Raw genomic sequence first — 21,570 nt, 5'->3', positions numbered from 1 at the left:
GTCAGTCTGAGAATTTATGGACTTGTTTTCAAAGAACCAGACTGCTTTATTTCCTTAAGACAAAAATAATCCTGATGTTCTAGATGGTCCTTGGACTTTTAATAGAGTTTTTTTTTATCCCTAAAAAGATGAATCATTTAAATTCTGTTGTTAAAATCTGTCCTCAACTTGAGTTTTTTTTTTTTAAATGATTGTTTGTTCGTTTTTTGTTTTTTTTTCGGGGGGGGGGGGGGGGGGGGGGGTTATATCATCTCTATTCATTTTATATCATCTCTATGAATTATTTTACTGCTGAATTAATGAGATAATTATCTCATAATTACAAGAAACAGCTTTATGAAAAAAAAAACAAAAAAATCGGCTCTGTAAATACGCTTCTGTATTATTCTATATAAGACAAAGATAGTCCTGATAGTCTAGATGGTCCTTAGCCTTTTATTAGAGGTTTTCATCTCTAAAATGTTTAATCATTGAACTTCTGTTGTTGAAATCTCTTAAAATCTCAACTTGAACTTCTTTTGGGTTTTTTCCACATTCATTTTCTTTTTTTTATTAAGAGCATGAATTACATTTACCATAGTCATTCTTCTAGACATTTCTTTCCTTATTTTTTTGCTTTTTGTTACCTCCACCAAGGAGGTTATGTTTTTGCCGGCGTTGGTTTGTCTGTCTGTCTGTGTGCAAGATAACTCAAAAAGTTATGAACGGATTTGGATGAAAATTTCAGGAAATGTTGATACTGGCACAAGGAACAAACGATAAAATTTTGGTGGTGATCGGGGTGGGGGCCTTGTCGGAGGTCTGCGCTCTCTGAGTGCTTGTAGTTTCTTCTCTTTCCTCTTTTTTATTGGCAGTGCCCAAACAACAAGGAAAAAAAGAACAATCACAAATCAAACAGACAAACAAAACATCCCCCTCCACCCCCACACCCCTCCTCACCCATTACCAAGATAGACCTCAAATGATGTCCAAATCCTTACAAACTTATATAATTACATACAATTACATTACCTGAATCTGCAATTTCCGTTTTGGACCCTCTTCATCTTTCCAAGAATTTAACATAATTTTTTAGGCCACTATGTTATTGGCCACTACTATTTTATTTTATTTTATTTTATTTTATTTTATTTTATTTTATTTTATTTTATTTTATTTTATTTTATTCTATTTTATTTTATTTTATTTTATTTTATTTATTTATTTTGAGGGGGGTTCTTTTATATCATCTCTATTCTATCATTTCTATTCTTTGGTTATTAATGACATTACTATTCATTAAAGATTGATACATCTTTGAGAATACGTGGTCCCAACATTTATTTTATACATGAAAGCATGACCTCGATCATCACCACACACTCACAATAATACATCAGTGTTGGACAGTGCCAGTGCTTTCCTGGTGCTTGTGTATAAAACAACAATAGTAAATCTGAATTAGTTGATGGTTCTGTAATGTTTTCGGCTTGAGACACAAATACTGGATTTCATGTCTCCTTGAGGCTTAAATGCACAAAAATACAGCTTTGATACATTGTCTACATTCTGACACCTCTCACACCCAATGTCAAAACAGTGTTGGAAAGTCTTTTTTTTTTTTATTGAACAATGAACAATTGAACAGTATATATATACATAATAGTATACATCAAAGTAAGATAGAAAAATTCACAATTCACAATATATCTTACATTTTAAATAAAAAGAAACACATGTAAATAAAAAAAAAAATATATAAAAATAAATAAAATTTTAAAAAAATGTGTGTTGGAAAGTCTATTTCTTTACATCTTGTTATGTCTGATGTTTTTACCATGAAGGGATGGGGGATGAATCATTTCTGAACTTCCTCCTGCTCTTTTTTAAGTACATCAGTAAAGGCATCATGTGATTAACAGTGACTTTTCCGCAGAGAAGAATGTTGTATTTGTCTCTTATATTTCCTCTCGTCTGTAAGTCTTTATTTTCTACTTTTTTCTCCTTCTTCTTCTTCTTTTCATGTTCAAAATAAATTTCAGCTTCAACATTACCTTTTGTTTATCATCTTATTTTATTGCAACTTTTGTCATTGTCATATTGTTACATCTCTTACCTCTTCTTTGCATTTCATACAGTTTTACATTTATCAATTCTTCCAGAGGAGAAAATACATTCACATATCACATTACTGTTGATATAAACCTAGTAAAAACAGCTCTGTGACTCATTTTTGGTCCTGACCTTAAGTTTAGGAAAGACAGACTTACACCATTTCCATTAGTAATACATAATTTAACTTTTACTTTCAAGTGCTTTTGGTACCAACTTCCAAACGGTACTGCAGACTGGTGTGGTCGGTGAACAGTGTGAAGGATTTCTCATAGGTGGATGATACCTGTGTCAGTAAATGTAGATTTTATTATATTTAAGGCTTCAATCAATTTCACACAAGTTTGGTGAAGTGAGGACACAAGTGCTCAATCTCTATCCATTACTTTCGATTGAAAAGAGTCATAAATCAGTGTCATGATAAAAGAAATGTAGATGAGGCGGTTACGGTGCAGCCATAAATCATACACCCTGGTAATTAACAGCAAGAGAGGAGGTTTGTACAAATGTTTTTCTCATATAGAACTTAAACTGTAGATCATTTTAGGATTTAATCACTTGTTCTTCTCTCTAAAGCTCCCCTCACAAACTAACTCAGCTGTTTGTTGCTAAATGGACTGCACTTATATAGTTATGGAAGTAAATCTGTCTCATCAGATTTTGAATTATTAAAGCCATTGAATTTCTAGCACTGATTTTTTTTTTGCACTGAAATTACGTATCTGAATTTTTTGCCTCTGAATTTTTTTAATTCTAAATTTATGAATATAGTTAAATTGAGAGACAAATAATTCAGATACTTAATTTCAGTGCAAAACAAAAAAAAAAATTAGTACTAGAAATTCAATGGCTTTTATAATTCAAAAACCTGATGAGACAGATTTACTTCCATATATAGTCCATTTCCTACACTTTCATGGTGCCCAAAGCTTTACAAAGCCTCACATTCACCCATTCACGCACACACCAGTAGACAGCTGCTGCCATGCAAGGCCCTATGGGAGCATTTTAGGGTTCAGTGTCTTGCCCAAGGACATTTCGACACGTGAACAGTCGGAGCCAGGATTCGAACTGCTGGCCCTTTGTTCATTGGATGACCACCTACCAACTGAGCCACACCGTACACCTTCAAGGTACAAGTGACGTTAGGATCATTATCATAAATCCAGACTCTTCACATAAATATAAGTTTTGCAGTAAAATCCACACAGAGTCAGACTTGTGTCATCTGAATCCTACTGTCTACTCACATTTTTTCTACATGAATCATAAATTCAGTCCATGCACATAATTTTGCTCCTGGTGTAAATCATCAGGATAGTCACAGGTTTATTGCATTATTCAAACATGATTTTATTCACACATATAATAAAGCTTTATACCTGGATACTAAAATACATTCATTTACTGTCCTGTCTGTGGACTATTTTAGGAGGTGTGGCCATTTAATAACAATCTCCTTGAAATGTAGAAGTTATGTTCATTTTCCTAAAAGGACACAGTCACCCAAGACAATTGGATTGTGTGTCTTTAACTCCTTGGAGTTCCACTAATGAGTCCAGTTGAGCAGGGATCGCAGGGGAATGATGCTTAATGACCTCGTCTGCAAACAAACACACCCTTTACTGTTGCAACATTTGTCTAATTAATCTCTTCCCCCTTTCATTAAAAGTAAATGGCAACATGGGAATGTACATGCATTATAAACAAACACAGATAATCCATCATAGTAGTGAACATTTTCCTGTTAAACAGCCATTTTATATTACATAAAAGTGTAAAATAAAGTGCATGTGAGAACAGGTTGAATATTGTACAAATATACAATAACAGCATTCAAATAATAATAAATCACAAATTTCCCATGTTTTGCACACACGCACGCACGCACACACGCACAGGCACACACACACACACACACACCTACACACACACACACACACACACACACACACACACACTCACACTCACTCACTCCACCATCAGCTGCTGTAACCTGATCCACACAGTCCTGGGCCCTTACGACTCCTCTTACAGGCGATGGGTTCACAAGAGGGTGGAACCATATAGGTCATGGGGCCAGGTTGAGTCTCCAACCACGGGACAAGCTGACCCCCCCCACCCCCCTGGGCCCAGCTCCGGCAGGGCAGGTGCCCTGGTTTCCCTGACCCAGGGTAATGCATTATGGGTTTGTTCTCATAAGGCTCTTTTGAATTGAAGGCCTGGGATTGCCTGACTGAGTGAGTGAGTGAGTGAGTGAGTGAGTGAGTGAGTGAGTGGGTAGATGGATGGATGGATGGATGGGAGCTGATTTTCATTCCTATATTGGTTCCTAAATTACAATGCATCATGCTACAAATGTTGGTTTTATCTTGAAGCTTCTCAGCATCTTACACTCTCAAACTAGTTCCTTAACCCTTTATCAGGCAAGTGACCATTTTTGGTAATTTCCACAAACATTAACCCATAAAGACCCAGTGCTACTTTTGTTTCAGTTCCCAAATGAATTTTTCTCTATATTTAACCTTTCTTCAGTGATTTATCACCATTGATTGCAATATTATCTTCCTTATTTTGCTTTTTTTTTTCAGTGTAAATCATGTATTTTCTTATATTTAATTCACTGATCATGTAAATGTTCATTAAAGTTGAGGGTTATTATATCAGAAACAGAGAAAACTGAAGAAAAAATAACTTTTTCAGCAAAAAATATCAGTAACTGAAAATAAAAACAAGTGTCTCCATCCACTGTCATTGATCCAACTCCATGGGTTTTACAAATGAATCAATGTTTTTGAAGATGACGGTGTTTCCACATTCACTACAGAGAATCTGAACGTCCAAATGGGTCATATCTGATGACCATGAAAATATGACAAACTGCATTTCACAACAATTACTTACATGGATTGATGGGATTAATAGATCAGAAGTTATTAAATAGTTTACATCAGTAGATGGTTTTGGTCGCCAGTGGAGGTTTGGGTCTTTATGGGTTCAATATGGGGCTAATCCCATTCCTCAGTGAGGTCAAGAAGTGTGTTGGTTTTAATAACAATACAGTGATTCAAAGAGATTTTATAAACATTTTGAAACTGTAAATAGTGAATATGAGTGATTTTTGTCAGTTTATGACCTTAAAACAGTTATTTCATTGCATGTGTTTACTTTTTAGCAAGTGCTGCTTGGATGTTTTATGGCAAGAGGAGGGTGACTGTTGACATGGCAACCAACAAGGAGTTAGATGATGATGATGTCCAGTAACGCACCACAGTTGATATTTTGATTTGAACGAGTATTATTACCTCCGCCAAGGAGGTTATGTTTTTGCCAGGGTTTGTTTGTTTGTTTGTCTGTCTGTCTGTCTGTTTGTCTGTCCGTTAGTGAGCAACATAACTCAAAAAGTTATGGACAGATTTGGATGAAATTTTCAGGGCTTGTTGGAAATGGGATAAGGAAGAAATGATTAAATTTTGGTGGTGATCGGGGGTGGGGGGGCCCACAGGGGGGCCCATTTCCAACAAACCCTGAAAATTTCATCAAAATCTGTCCATAACTTTTTGAGTTATGTTGCACACTAACGGACAGACAAACAGACAGACAGACAGACAAACAAACAAACAAACCCTGGCAAAAACATAACCTCCTTGGCGTGGGGGGGCCCACGGGGGGGCCACTGATCAGCCTTGGCGGAGGTCTGCGCTCTCCGAGTGCTTCTAGTTTAGTTTATTATTTAGTTAATATGAAAAACACACATTTTTGTCACATTGTGGATTTTAAATCTGTTTCAGCTTTTAGTTTTATGTTTCAGTTTGGCAGTTTTACAGCATAAAATAAATGTATTTACTCAAGCTTGAAGCTTTCTGTTAACATAATATGATCATTTACAGTTAATAAAAGCCAGGTGTGAATGCTGCATGTGCTGACACTAATGAGATTTAACCCTTATTTATTGAAATTTGGTGTCAAATTACAAGGCAAGTAGCATCTAAACAGTTCAGTGTGTGCCATTACAGAACTGAAACCCCATCCCCATCATTAGATGAGCATTTAAGTCACAGTAAGAAAGAGCATTACCTGCTAAAAGAACTGAAACACCTATCAACCTTTTTGTATGTGCCATTGCTTTTTACTTAGAGTTAAATGGCAGCTTTTCAAGAACACTAATGACTCATTAATATGAGTGTGTACCCCTTCCCATTCCCCTCCAATTTTAATTGTGAGTACAAACCTTTCTAATGAATGCAGATGAGATTAATTAAGCTTAAGTCTAACAGTAAAAGGTTTGTTTATTACAGGCAAGGTCATTAACCAGCATCCTCTGGTAATGACATCACAAATAGGAGTCATTAGCTGGGTTCCAAGAACCAAAGAGGCAGGAGAGACTGGTTTTGTCATGGGGGGGGGGGGGGGGGGGGGGGGGGGTTCCACCTTGTAATGTTTCAACCTCCTTTTGTAACACTATTTACTGTCAGTGTCATTGTTTGATAGTTGCATGGCTTTGGTCACATTTATAACAAGTTTAAAAAGACTCAAGAGACGAAGTTTTGTTTGTGTAAAGTTTTGCTCAACAAAGTAACAACAGGTCAGAGACCAAAGTTTAGGTCATTTGGGATATCTGATCCTAAAACCACATGAACCACATGAATTTGATCATAAAAGCAGACAGGGGTGAGATTTGGTGGTTCTGTGAAACTTTTTTTTCCACTGCAGGAGATGTCAGATAAGTAGCTTCACTATGACACGACACCACTTTTTACCCAAAGTAAAGGGTAAAAATGGCCAGGTGGCACAATGACACACTCACAAAAAATAAAAAAATAAATGATCAAGGAAGTGGTTCTGTCCAGTTTAGTTACTGGAGTTTGGCCTCTTTGGAAAGAACTTTAGGACCTCAATTCCTCATTGAACAGGGATATGTAATGCTAAATATAGTTTACACTATCTATCTATCTATCTATCTATCTATCTATCTATCTATCTATCTAGCTATCTAGCTATCTATCTATCTAGCCGTTGTTTGCAAATCTATGGAAATATTTTGATCTCTACGACAGCAGAGCCCCTGCCACACTTTCACCCCCTGACTGAGTGCTTTTGTTTGTTTGTTTAGATTTACAACCAAAATGATGGATCACCCTTTTGTTGTATCTAAATAAAATTGGACTGAATCAAACTTCCTCAGGGTGAGGGGGAAGTAACCCCTTCCCTTAAACAAAAGTTCGCTCTTAATGGATTTAACTTTCAGCAAATATTTTCTAAATAAAGCATAATTTATACTCAAACACAAGCAAACTGGACTAACAATTTATATGCAAACCTTTTTTGGGTCAAATGTGCACTGTACAGCTGTGTTACGTCAGAAAATGAACATTCCAGATTAAGCCCCATGTCAGTATAGTAAATCTACTAGCCCAAACACCAGGCAAGTCCTGTGTGGTACTGCATGATGGATTTCCACTGTTAGTTCACCTGAGTGATGGAGCCTCCTCAGTAGGATACTGAGGAATCTGGATGCATTCTGGTCCCTGGGATGCCCTTGGTGATACTGCCTCATAAGATTTACAACCAAAAGATTTGATCAAACCTACAAATAGGAAACAAGTTTATATGCTACATTACAAACATGTTTTTTTGTGTGTCACCAGTGCAGTTTGTGGTTGATGAAGAAGCATGTAATGTGCATTGTCATAAGACATTATTGCCACAGTTTCACCCTTGAACCCTGCTGTCTTCATGATTAAATACATATTCGCTGCTGCTACATATATAACATGACAGTGTGCGACAACATGAGACATTTTGATGTCATTGTTACGTGAAGACGGTCCTACACTGCTTATGCAACAAAATCCTGACCTGAAGAGGATGCTCATCTATCTAGCTAGCTAGATAGCTAGATAACTAGCTAAGCTTCCATTGAGTGTCACAAGGATGAAACCGGATAAAATATACATCTTTTGCTATTCTCTCCTCTCTCTCCTAAACATAGATTTAAATATAAAGATGGATGATGCAACACTGTTATAGAAAATTGAAGCTAAAATATCATGTCTAGGGGAGTTCCCTGATTTTTCTGTGATTCTGTGTGCATTACACAATGCTGTTTAAAGTACTGGAAAGTCATACTTGAGTAAAAGTACTAGTACCCTACCAAAAAATTACTTTGGTAGAAGTTCAAGTCACCAAATGAAATGCTACTCAAGTTAAAGTCTTTAGGTATCTAGTATTTACTGTACTTAAGTAAGTCATTGACAGTTAAATGTACTCAAGTAATGAAAGTAAAAATACAGGTAAATGTTAATAACAACCAAAGTAGTCAGAATTTTGAATATTACGCTGCTGCTCACATCAATAGATTGTTGATAGGTTGAGTGTAGACCGTCGTTTGCAATGGTTCATTACACGATTAGGCCCATCGATCAGCTTCCCGACTTTGCCGCAGTCCCAGGTAATCTCAGCAGCGAAAACATCAAATTCCCTTTAATTTATTTTTTGTAACAAGTAACAATACTGTGCTTTAAAAATGTATTGAAGTAGAAGTATGCAACTGAATTAGGAAATGTAGTGAAGTAAAAGTGGAAGTCAACAGAATGAAAAATACTGTGTGAAGTAAAATTCTCCCAAAACATACTTGAGTAGAGTGAAGTATTATTACTTTGTTACTATACAACAGTGGTATTACAGATGTGTCTGACAAGGTGTGGACAGTGGTTGGTTATTACAGCTGTCAGTCACCTGTTTATATCCCCCTACCTCAACATTCACTTCATCACTGTGTGAAAAAAGTAATAAAAGAGATTATTTTGTGTGTTTTGCAAACTGTGAGAGTGATGACTGGGTCAAAACATCTGCAGAACTATGGATTTTGGAACATATGATTATTTCTACCTGCCTCTTATTGAATATATTCACCTTTTGCTGTCAAAGCAGCTCTGATCTGAGACCTGGGCCTGGTCTGCAGCAGATCCTTTAAGCCAATTTTAGTTCAGGGGCCACATTCAGCTAAATTTGATCTGAAGTGGGCCGAACCAGTAAAATAATAACATAATAATGTTTAAATAATGCCAACTCCAAACTATTCTTTATGTTTAAGAGTGAAAAAAGTAAATTTACATTAGGAAAAGGTTTACATCTACAAACTATCCTTTCAAACAATGTGAATAACGTGAACAAACTGAAGTGTAATGTAAGTAAGTGGAAGTGTATTTTTAACAATATTATGTCTCAGTTTATTTCCACATGTACATTATAACTTACAGATCACAGTGGATCTACAAACACACAAAACATTTAGTAACAGGCAGAATATTGTTAAAATTGTACTTACTTCTCTTAAGACATTTCAGGTTGTTCATATTTGTTCAGGTTATTCACTTTTTTTTTTTTTTTTTGCGAAATCATACTTTGTTTTAGTGTAAATACATGAAAATATGTTCATTTACAAAGAGAAAAATTTGGAGTTGTCATTATTTATATGTTATTATGATAGCATTTTACTGGTCTGACCCACTTGAGATTGAATTGGTCTGAATGTAGAACCTGAACTAAAAGGATTGTTAATATCTTAGTGTAATTTTTGCTCTTCACAAATTCATCCCAAGGGCCGGACTGGACCCTTTGGCGGGCCGGATTTGGCCCCTGTTGACACCTGTGCTTTAAGCCCTTTCAGCTGTGAGGTGGGGCCTCCATGGATCAGAGTGGTTTGTGCAGCACATGCCTGAGATCTAGTTGTCCTCCCTTAGACCACTTTTAATGGGACATCCTAGAACTACATCCTTACATTTCAAACTTTGCTGCTTCCAGTGTCAACTTCTAAGACTAAACATTCAGTTTCTGTCTAATTTATCCCAATGACCATTAGAACAACTTTATTACCCTTAACTTGTCAGTGGTGATAACGTTACGGCTGATAGGTGTGTAGCAGCTGCTCAGTGGCTTGAGTGCAGAAATATGTCATGTTTTATTTAGATGGACGACATATCTTTATTTTAACTACAGTGAGATTACAGGTTTCAGCAAATCAAACATGTATTTAATGAAATGATTGCTTTTGAGTGTGTGTTTGTTTCGGTTGGCATGTTTTCCTCTTAATACAATAGGGAGTGATGAGATCATAATTAACAACTTTAATTAGATGTTTGGTTTGTCGCCATTACCCAGTATTATTCATTCATATTATTCTTAATCGTTAGTAATCTGAATGTTGCCTCATGAGATCACTGAGGAGAGTATATTTGACTGTGCACAGGTCAGATATTCAGACAACTGCTCTGATTAACCATCATATGGAACCACATTTTACAACAGAGGGTTCAGCAACAGAAAAGGTGAGCATGAGGCACATTGTTCTATCTGTTCAGTCTGTGCTACTTTAATCAAAGTATCCCACGTATTTTAAGTTATATTTATACTTTTACTTATACTGCCTCTCCATATCAGACAGGCCTCCTCTCTGTCTGTTTTTAAATCCCTTCTTAAAACCCATCTTTTCTCCTTGACCTTTGAAACCACGTGAGATGTTTGAATGTATTATTTTTATTCAGTTGTTTTATTTGGTATTGGTTTATTGTTCTTATTTGATGTGGTTTTTAAATTGTACAGCTTTTTATGTTTTTAATATATTCTAGTAATTTAGTCTTTTATTCAGGTTTTATCTATTCTTCTGTATTTTTATGTATGTGTTTACTTATTTATTTATATTTTTAAATCTGTTCTTGTATTTTACTCTGTTATTTTGGTTTTTATTTATTTTTTCTGTACAGTACTTTGGTCCTCTGTGGTTGTTTTAAAGTGCTTTACAAATAAACTTGGATTGGATACATTTTATTCCCTGTCTGCATCAGATGTTAATATGTGAAATGCTTAACTTGCAGATTTAATGATAAATCCTGATGTTTTCCTTCTTTCAGACCTGACAGCTGTAACAGACGTGGACTGATAACACACAGTAACAGTTCAACTATGTTCTCTCCCAGAACACTTTTAAACACTTCTGTCATTATCCATCCTCCAGGTTTCTATATCATTGGATTTGAGACGTTTCCTTACATCAGCATCTATTTAATCTTTCTTGCCTTTGTCTATGCGGTTACAGTACTGTTTAATATTTTTCTCATCTGTATAATTATCTATGATCACTCATTACACACTCCAAAGTTTTTGGCTGTGATCAACCTGGCAGTAGTTGATTTACTCCTCAACACATGCACTATTCCCAGCATGATAAAGGTATTCCTCATTAAGGACAACTTTGTTCCATTTAACCTTTGTTTGGTACAAATGTATTTCTATTATGCTATTTTAGCAATGGAATCATATTCACTTGCTATTCTTGCCTATGACAGGTTTGTTGCGATATGTTTTCCTCTGCATCAGCACTCGATCAACACACTGTGGAGCATGTCTTGTATTGTTGGTTTTACTTGGATTTTTAATTTAGGAAGAGCAATCTATAGCGTCTCAATGATGACTCGACTGTCTTTTTGTAATTCCCTCAGAGTGATGAGTTATTTCTGTGACTATGCACCAGTGTTTAGACTTGCCTGTAATGATTACTCACTGCAGTGGTCTGTAGCCTCAGTTTCCAGTATGTTTGACCTTATAGCCCCCTTTAGTTTTATTTTTCTATCCTATGTTTGCATCCTGGCGACAGTGCTCAGGATGAAATCAGTCAGCAATAGGATTAAAGTTTTTACCACTTGCATTGAGCACCTCATCGTTGTCGCTATATTCTACCTTCCTATATTTAGTATTTTTTTCATTGGATTGTATCTGCGTGTCATTGACCCAGATCAGCGGGTGCTGAGTCTATCTCTGGCTTCTTGCATCACACCCTGCATCAACCCCATCGTATACTCACTGAAAACCAAAGAGATAAAAGCCAGAGCCGTGACACTGGTGCATAGAATGAAAACAAGCCTGCTGTGACCCAGAGGAAATGTAGCAGTGGTCAACAGTGTTTGTGTTGAAATAAACTGGGCTCATTTGCCACAAAAAAGAGAATAAGAGATTTTTTAGAATATAGATCTAAAACTGTGAGATATAAAATGACTAGTAGTTGATTTTTTAAAATTATGCTTGATCATTGAATTACATCAACTGAAAAGCATCAATACACTGAATGTACTAAGTGTACAGCATAATATTGGTCCTGATTGCTGGTCCTTATCTGTAATCCAAACCATTAACATGTGAGAAACTTTTTGTTTTTATTTGCTTTGTCTTACATTTATGTTAAAGAAAAACTGATAAAAAAAAAAAAAAAAAAAAGTTGAGGGTCTCAGTGTTGTGCATACCTTTATTTTTTTGAAATCACTTTTGTGGTTGTAGCAAATCAAGACATTAGTCGCTTTTCCATGGACCCTCAAATTGTGTGAGTAGAACTTGTGCATAGAAATTTGCCTAATATAATATATAATAGTAATAATGAATATATCTGTACATCAACACCATATTTACGTTCATCGCCATGTTTATGGAATGACTTCTCGTGTCATCTTGCGATAATAAATAAACAAATCATCACATTTGTGTTTTAATGAAAAACCGGCATCGCGCGCTTCTGTTTTTTCGACATTTAGTAAATATCTGTAAAATTTTGCGCAGATGTTCAATGGAAAAGCGACTAATGTTCCCTGGTCAAAATGAAATAAATTTAAATTAAGTGACTCCCAGGGTTTTTTATACAATTAACAGGGCCAAGGCATCTATAAGCTGTTATGAAGTGCTTGGTAGGTGAGTCAGTAGTATTCATGAGACAGTCACTTTAACTCTGCTTTAAAACATGTACAGATCTGGGATAGGGTGTACATATCCAACTAAAAGTTATAGTTGTAGTGGCTGTTTAATGAGGAATTAGCAGTAAAAGACACATTTGACCTTTAAGTCAAGACAATAGAGAAAAATTCTTTATATAATGTCAGGAACAGTGATAAATTAAAAGTCAGTTGCATCACTGAAAGCTCTTACAATTGCTGATTATTCCAATTATCAAAATTTCAGACCAGATGAAATTATTAGAAGGCTTAAAAAAAAACAGAACAATTTATGTCACCTGTTTAATCTTAAAACATACCCCAGTGATTAACCCTTTCATGCATTAATAATCAGAACCTTAATCAAGATTTTTTTCCTGAGTGTTTTTATTCTTCTTTAGGCATGAAAAAAGCAATATGATTGATTGATTGATTGATTGATTGATTGATTTTATGGACCTATTTTTCATGGAGTTACAAAAATGTCCACTCAGCTGAACACCATGTGTTTAATTTTTGAAGCTCAGAAACCTACATTTTTATCCTCCTGAGACCCAGCAATGCATTTTTGTCCTCTGTAGGGGACAAAAGTTTGACAGTTTTACTTGCTGTCCATTGCAAAGAACATTCCATTAAAAAAATTAAAAATGAAGATAATTAAAAAATGTATCTGGAAAACAAAACAAACAAAAAAAGAAAATGTTGCATTATGCGGTTTCCAATCAAGGCAATTATTTAATAAAAAAGCTAAAATTTTCATTTTCCTGGGTCTCAGGAGGTTAATGCTGCTAATCTGATGTTTTCTCACGTTTGAACATACTATAATACTAGTTATTACTCACTCAGATAATATGCAAAACAACCCACTTTGTTGTTAAAAAAAAACCAAAAAACAAACCTTTGTTAATTACAGTCTAATAACAATTAGTAACTGATTTAGATAAAAGAACAGGAAACTTACAGGAATGTCAGTGTATGGGATGATGCATAAGCGTCCACTGTGTTGGCTGATATGCAACTAAAACAACAAAACCCATGAATATACAAGAGAAAATCTATAGAAAAACTGTCCACTGGAGTGACCAGTATGCATGAAAGGGTTAATTAGGTTGAAGTTTAGACTGTAAGAAGTTTGTTTTACAGTAAAAGGTCATTAAGCAGTAGTCTCTGGTGATGGGAAATGATTAAAAATAATTATTCATAACCTGTTTAATGGTAAATTAAAACTATATAGTACTTAGATTATCTTGCTGTACCATATTCACTGCCCATAAAAAACAATGTTTTAATTCTATGAACTTTCTGCTGTCTGTTAAAGGGGTGGAGGTCATTTTGATCAATTTAGGAGCTTCAGTCAATGATAAGAGTGTCTCAGGGAAATTTGAAACTACAAAATACTGTCAACTGAAAAGCACACAGATGTCCATGTTGACCTGCATTCTGTGTCCTATCTGGCCCAAAGAGACATGAAGTTGTCAGCTCAAGGTTGGCAAATAGATGTTTTACCCAAACTAAACCCTTCTGTCTCCTTCAAGGAATGTGCATATGTGTGTGAGCTGCGATGTTTTGCTTTGGGTTGGTGTATAATCATGTTATAATTCTTATAAAGGGACATACTTCATCATTCCAGCCCCTGTTTTGAATCCATGACTGAGTTATGGCATTTGTAGTGTATCACTTTTGTACAACAGGAACTGCATTCAGAGCTGGATCCATTAATGACTTGTACTGAGCAATCTGTTTATACGATGATGTTTCAATAAATGTTTCCTGTGTAAAACATCCAGTCTCCTGAGATTTGCTTTGTCTCAGTTTCTTATACATCTGCCCACAGTAACGTTATCCCCAGAGACCATCGGGACTTTTGTTACTTTTACTGTCAGTCTATCAAAAGATACAGCAAATAGCTTTCCACTGGTTGAATATTTTAGCTCCAATTCTATTATCATTTACGTAAACAAACAAAAACAATTGATAATATATCAAGTCTTGTTTTGTCTTGTTATTATATGTTGTGTTTAAGATATTTCCAATCAAGGATAATGTTATTCCATTTATTTTTTGCTAGGATTAACCCATAAAGACCCAGTGCTACTTTTGTGTCAGTTCCCAAATGAATTTTTCTTTATATTTAACCATTTTAAGTGATTTGTGACCTTTTATGATAATATTATCCTCTGTATTTTGCATTTTTCAAAGTAAATCATGTATTTTCCTATATTTCATTCACTGATCATGTAGATGTTCATGAAAATTTAGAGTAAATTTAAAGGTTATTATATGAGAAACAGAAAAAAAGGAAGAAAAAGTTACTTTTTCAGCACAGATATCAATAAGTGAATGTAAAAACAAGTGTCTCCATCCACTGTCATTGATCCAACTCCATGGGTATTCCTGGTGTATCAATGTTGTAGAAGATGACGGTGTTTCCACGTTCACTACAGAGCCTCTGAACGTCCAAATGGGTCATATCTGATTATGATTTAAAGCTGAGAAACTGCATTTTCTTTCAATTATTTACATGTATTGATAGGATTAGAGGATCGACAACAGGTATTAAACAGTTTAGATTAGTAGATGGTTTTGATCACCAGTAGCTGTTTGGGTCTTTATGGGTTAAACTCTCTGTTATTGATTTTTTTTTTTTTTTTTAATCTCCATCTTATTGACCCAGGTCAGTGTGTGCTGAGTCTATCACTGTCCTGTTGTATTCCACAATGACTCAAATTCCACACTATATGCCTTGAAAATCGAAGAGGTGCCGGCACTGGATTGAAAACAATTCACTTATTATTAAATAAACCAGACACATGTAAATGCAAACTTTAGAGGTTGAAAAAATTCAGGTCCTCATTCAGCAGTTAAAGCATAGAGCATGGACTTTTTTTTTAATCTGAAGCCCTCATATTTCTGGGATTTATGTTTTCACACTTTATTCTGGTGGTTTTTGGAAAAGTCACATTCTGTAGTGAAGCTCATTGTAGTTAAATCCTGATACTGATGGTTGAATTGGATCTGAAAATGTTAAATACCTCCTCCAGCTCCACTTCTAGGTCTAGTGCTTACTTCAACTCTCCCAGAGGTCAAAAATATTTTCTTCCAGGCAACAAAAATGCAATTATTCATTTAGATTTCAGTTTCATTTTTATAAAGGATAGCACCATCTGTTTTTCAGATTCAGGATTTCAATCAGTCAGAAGAGTCAAGTTTTAATTTTATATGTGTGGCATTAAACAAACGAACATTTTCTATTTTTCATTTAATTTCCGAGATTAAAATCCAGACTCGTATAAGAAATTTAACGTTTTGAGAGAGCTATGGGAAAAATGGATTTGTGTCTTAAGTGGATCAAATGTTATTTTCATATACTTCTTGAGTTTTTACCCTTTTAAAGTTATTTACCAGCTGTTGCTTTTTTTTTTTTTTTTACTCCTGATCAGCAGGTCCATAAAATGTATTAAAATACATTTACTTCATATATTCATACATTATTTATGTTGTAAATGTGTTAAGTGCAAATGTTGGTACAAAGGCTTAAAAAAAAAAAAAAAATTGTGTATGGTTTAGTCCAGTTTAGCTTTTCTTAAAATCTATTTTCTAGTTACTATTAACTGCACCCTAGAACATTTTACAATTATTTCTTATTTTAAAACAAAATTTTTTAAATTGAAATACTAAAATATGCAAAAGTGCAAATGTTGTGACAAAGGCTTTAGTCCACAATCAATAATTTATCCCTGGGATGAGTAAAGTATTCTGATTCTGACTCTGATTTAGCTTTTCTTAAAATCTAAAACTAAAGCCTTTATTCATATTTTATTCATATATTTGGACTCATAATGGGTTAAATATACTGTAAAAAAGCTAAGTTCACAACAAAAACTCAGAGAAAAACAATCTTTGTCATAACAAACGTCCTGGTTATTTTATGTTCAACACACACGGAACCATTATGTCCGCGCCAACGGAACTATTTTACGGTTACACTCCGGTCCTGTCCTTAAATACGTCCCCCTGTGTTATAGTGGCTGATGGTCGTTATGCAAAGTTGACAGTGTTGCAGGTGTTGATATTGAACTGTGGAACAGTGGTTGACAGATTCACACACGCAGAAATAAACAGGTAAAACTACGGCCAAGACAAAACTAAATGCACTGACTGAATATTAACTAATATAATATCGGGTTTAGTCATTTGGTAAATTTAATGTCACCGCGGAGTATTTAGGTTAAATTAGCTTAATATTGACAGAGTTTGGAGAGTAAAAGACTACTGAATATATATGTAACACTGAGAACTGGACTGAGGTCTAAAACACCTATAAATATATATTTAGAGACAGATACAGTATACATTAAGTAATTATAGATTGTAGCCGTTTGTATACTCTATTTATGTTGGTTTATACTTGATACATATGTAGTAGATTATGGTGTGTGTGTGTGTGTGTGTGTGTGTATTGTTCGAGATAAAGATTTAATTCATTCATTCAAGACAAGATGCAACTCCTTTTCGACCATTCAAAATTCAGACTTGCACATACTTGAAGATAGATTCTGTTCATTTAAATGTTATTTGGTTTTTGTCTTAAATTGCTTCATTTTGTTTTATTTAGTTTCTTTGTATGTTGAAAATAAATAAATAAATGAATGAATAAGACTATACAGCAGCAAAACCGTTGTATAATATGAAAATGAAATTGTACAATATTTTTCATATGAGAATTTATTGATAACATTCAAATACTGACAAAATACAGTACTTTCAAAGTTTTTAGGACATGATATTTACATTTTGAGTTACTTTTATTTTCTTTACAATGGCTCAGTGTGTAGGTTATGTTGTAATTAGTTGAATACTCTACATTTGGAAATTTAAAGCTAAAGTTAAAATACTGACAAAATACAGTACTGTCAAGTTTTTAAGGATAAGATTTTTACATTTGAATTACTTTTGTTTTCTTTACAACAGCTCAAAGGGATGTATGTTTGTATGTATGGTGTGTGTATGTGTGTGTTTTAGGTTTATTTTCTTTACAATACTTTTAACTTATTTTAACTTATTTATTATAGGTTACGTATTTTAGGTGTTTTTAATAGCATGTGTTGCAGTGCAGCTTGTTTCTGCTCTTGTCTAAGGCAAATTTCTCCTACGGGAGACAGTACAGGGAATCTTGAACCTTGAAAAATGGGGGGAAAAAAGCGTTAAAGCTAATTATTCATACAGGTAGATATAACAGAGCATGGTAATATGAAGCAATTGAGAAAAAAAGTGAAGAATGAAGGATGGGAGTATTACAGAGCCAAAATTCAGCAATATGCACAACTGCTAATGATGCTAAAAGTTTTAGCCTTGTCATTGTTCCTCACACTGTTCCATCACAGTTGATAGTGACATAACTTATTTTCTTCAACAGACTGATTGGAGATGTCAGCGCCTTCTCCTCACGACCGCAGTCGGACAGACGATGAGGACGACCCTGTTGAGCAGATGATATCCCGGACTGGCTGTGCTGAGCTACACTACGCTGTGCAGGAGTGCATGGCTGAAAAGCAGGACTGGAGAGCATGCCAGAAGCAGGTCCAGACTTTTAAGGACTGCATGATGAGCTTTCAGAAAGCACGGAGAGAACAGTTGATGAAAGAACATTTAAAACCCACAGAGTCTGCACACAGCTGAAAACACAACGCAAATGAGTGTGTGACAGGAACTGTGAGGCATGTTTGGGAAAGTAAAACTGTACTGGATTAAATTATTTCCACTGATAATAAATGCGTGCAGGTCCACTAAACACTGACATGCAGGTGGTAAAGACAGAGCATCAACTGTTGAATGTTTAGTGGATTCAGTTTCATTTTCAGTTTAAACAAATTCTTCAAAAAGTTATTCCTCCTGTGTCATTTACAGTTTTGCAGCCATGTAACCGAATGGATAAAGTTAAAAGAATGTGACACTCCTAAAACTCACCTGAAAGAAATTGAAATAAATATTGTGTTCCATTACAAAAATAGTACTTTAAATGTGCCTTATTATTAAGCTGTCAGTTTTTCAGTTTTTGGAACTGATGTTTAAAGGTTGAGTGTGTGTTAATCGTGGTCAGAAGTTTGGCCCTTTCTCACTTTGATCCACTGATGTTATTTGAGATTAAGAGTGATTGTTCTGTGTTAATTTGAAAAGACATGTTCAAGCATCTTTAACACCCTGTGATTACCAAATTTTAAGTTTAGTAGTAGTCATTACACCGCCTGTGATTTTTCTCTAGAAATTCAATTGAACAACCTTTCAACACTGATAATTTTGCTTGTATTTCATCTACTGCTAGTTTCAGGTGCTCCTTTTAGGGGTTCCCTCAGCAAATCATCTGCTTCCATCTGACCCTGTCTCCTGCATCTTCGTATTTCACACCAACTACCTTGGGGGGCTTGTGCAGGTCTTGAAAGTTTTAAAAAGTATGGAAGTTTGAAACACTGTTTTCCAGACTTTGAAAAGTCTGGAATTTTGTGTGAAAGTCGTAATAAAGTTTGGAAAAACGTTTCTCTCATAGTTGAATTTTAGGGTATGGTCAAAGGCACATAGTCTTGTAAGATAAGAAATACAGGAGGAAAACATATAAAAAACTTCATGTGATTTCATGAACCAGTCGGTACTGGAATGATTCTAGTGAAACTTCTTCGTGTAATATCTGTGCACTTTTGTGATTTTCATATGTTTTTAAAACGCATCTGTCAGTAAAAGATAATTTACCGTGAATTATACATTCATTTATTCATACATTTATTAAAGTGAACTTTTCTACATCACCCAACAGGTACAATCTCAACCAAAAAAGTGGGCACACAAGTATGAAGGTCAAGTCAAGGTTGGGGGGGGGGGGGGGGGGGGGAGCAGTTGTGAAAAAGCCTGGAATTTTTATTTGGATAAAGAGCAAACACTGTGTACCTGCATGTCCTCCTTCACCACATCCGTAAATCTTTTTGCTTCCTCCTTGGTAACTCCATCTTCATCATCCTTCTACCAGTGTACTCACTTTCCCTCCTCTGAACATGTCTGAACCATCTCAGTCCACCCTCTTACATTTTGTCCACTAAACGTCCACTCTGAGCTGTCCCTCTGATGTGCTCCTTCCTAATCCTGTCTAATCTTGTCACTCCCAAATATGAAAATCTTCAGCTCTGCCTCCTGTCTTTTCATCAGTGCAGCCGTCCATAAACTGTACATCACTGGTCTCACTACCGTCCTGTATACCTTTCCTTTTCTCTCAAAATTAATCAAACTAAGTGCAGCAGCATATTTAATTATACACAAAGTTTCAACAAAATTAACAAATTTGACAGTAGAATTTTGTGATACCATTAATATGTGTAACAGCTACATACAGAAGATTAAAACACAACTAATTTAGAACTCAACTAAGAGAAGAGAATGATGTGATGAGTAGAAGACCTCCTATTTATTTATTTATGTATTTATTTATTATTGTTTTCATTGTTTTATAAGAACAGGCAACGACACAAACACATCAAAACAATCCCTACCACCCCACCCACCCACACAATAGCACCCACTCCTAGTACAACAAAACATACTTGACAGACGCACCTTAACTGTCTATACAGACAAGTCCTTTAAAAATTGCAAAAAAGGTGTCCAGATCTTATAAAGGTCTTTAATCTTTCCTTTTGCTGGTACATCAGCTTTTCCACTGCCAGGTTAGAAGACATTTCTTTAATCCGTTGGTTCACCGTGGGTCCTTGACTATCTTTCCATTTAAAAGAAATGAGTCATTTTGCTTGTAATAAACAAAAATTTAACAGTTTCCTTTTTCTTCCGATTACTTGAAGCTGCTCAGGGAAGATGTGCAAAATACACAATTATGGATCCACAGGATGAAGACAACCTTGTGGTGCTTCACTAATCAGAATACTTTATTAATACCAGGGGGAATTACTGGGTGTTCCAAGAAATTATCAATGCAACAGAAAAATAAAAATAAATAAGTGTATTCATATATAAAGCTCTAAATATATACATATAATATTTTAAAACACTCTATTAAGACATAAAATTACAAGCAATTTGTACGATATGTACTAGACAATATATTATCAATATGATAATTAAGGAAATATTTGCATAATATGTGTGTAAAAATATAGTTGTGTGTAGTTCTAATTCTGTGGTTATAAGGTGGAGTTAAACAGTCTGAGGGCTACAGGCAGGAAGGATGTCACGGAGTGGGTAAGTAGAGTTTTCCAGTGTTGTCTTGATTTTGGACATCTGCCTCTCGGACACCACCGTCAGAGAGTCCAACTCCATCCACACATCATTCCCGGCCTTGTGGATCAGCTTATTGAGTCTGTTGGCATCGGAAACCCTCAGCCTGACAGACTCATAGAAGATCCTGAGCGTTGCCCAGCAGATGTTGAATGACCTCAGCCGCCTCAGGAAGTAGAGACAGCTTTGGACCTTCTTGTAGATTGATGATTTGTTGGTTTTTTTGAGAGGAGTAAAGAAAGAACATCACAGGCTGGAGACTCAGATTCAGTAAATCAGCTGTTTATTACAACTGCAAGATGAAAATACAGTCTGGTTTCATCAAGATCCACAGATTAAGAGGCAGAAACACATTTAAAGGCCACGTAACAGTGATCCACTAACGTGCAAATAATACTGCTTTATAAATAATCTGAAGTAAAAAACTAAACAAAAAATGCACTGAATT

At 35.2% G+C, this 21,570-nt stretch overlaps 1 protein-coding gene across 1 annotated transcript; it reads left to right on the top strand.

Annotated features, from left to right (window-relative positions):
• The first annotated feature begins 11,055 nt into the window (after positions 1-11,055).
• On the top strand, positions 11,056-12,021 carry LOC115432592 (olfactory receptor 1496-like). The gene has a single exon (XM_030153503.1). It carries the CDS (start codon positions 11,056-11,058, stop codon positions 12,019-12,021), a length of 966 nt encoding a protein of 321 aa, XP_030009363.1.
• Positions 12,022-21,570: the final 9,549 nt, after the last annotated feature.

The sequence above is a fragment of the Sphaeramia orbicularis genome, chromosome 14 (assembly GCF_902148855.1).
Source record: "Sphaeramia orbicularis chromosome 14, fSphaOr1.1, whole genome shotgun sequence".
In the NCBI taxonomy this organism is placed as follows: Eukaryota; Metazoa; Chordata; class Actinopteri; order Kurtiformes; family Apogonidae; genus Sphaeramia; species Sphaeramia orbicularis.
The sequence above is the reverse complement of the archived record's forward strand: the minus strand, read 5'-3'. Positions and strand labels throughout refer to the sequence as shown.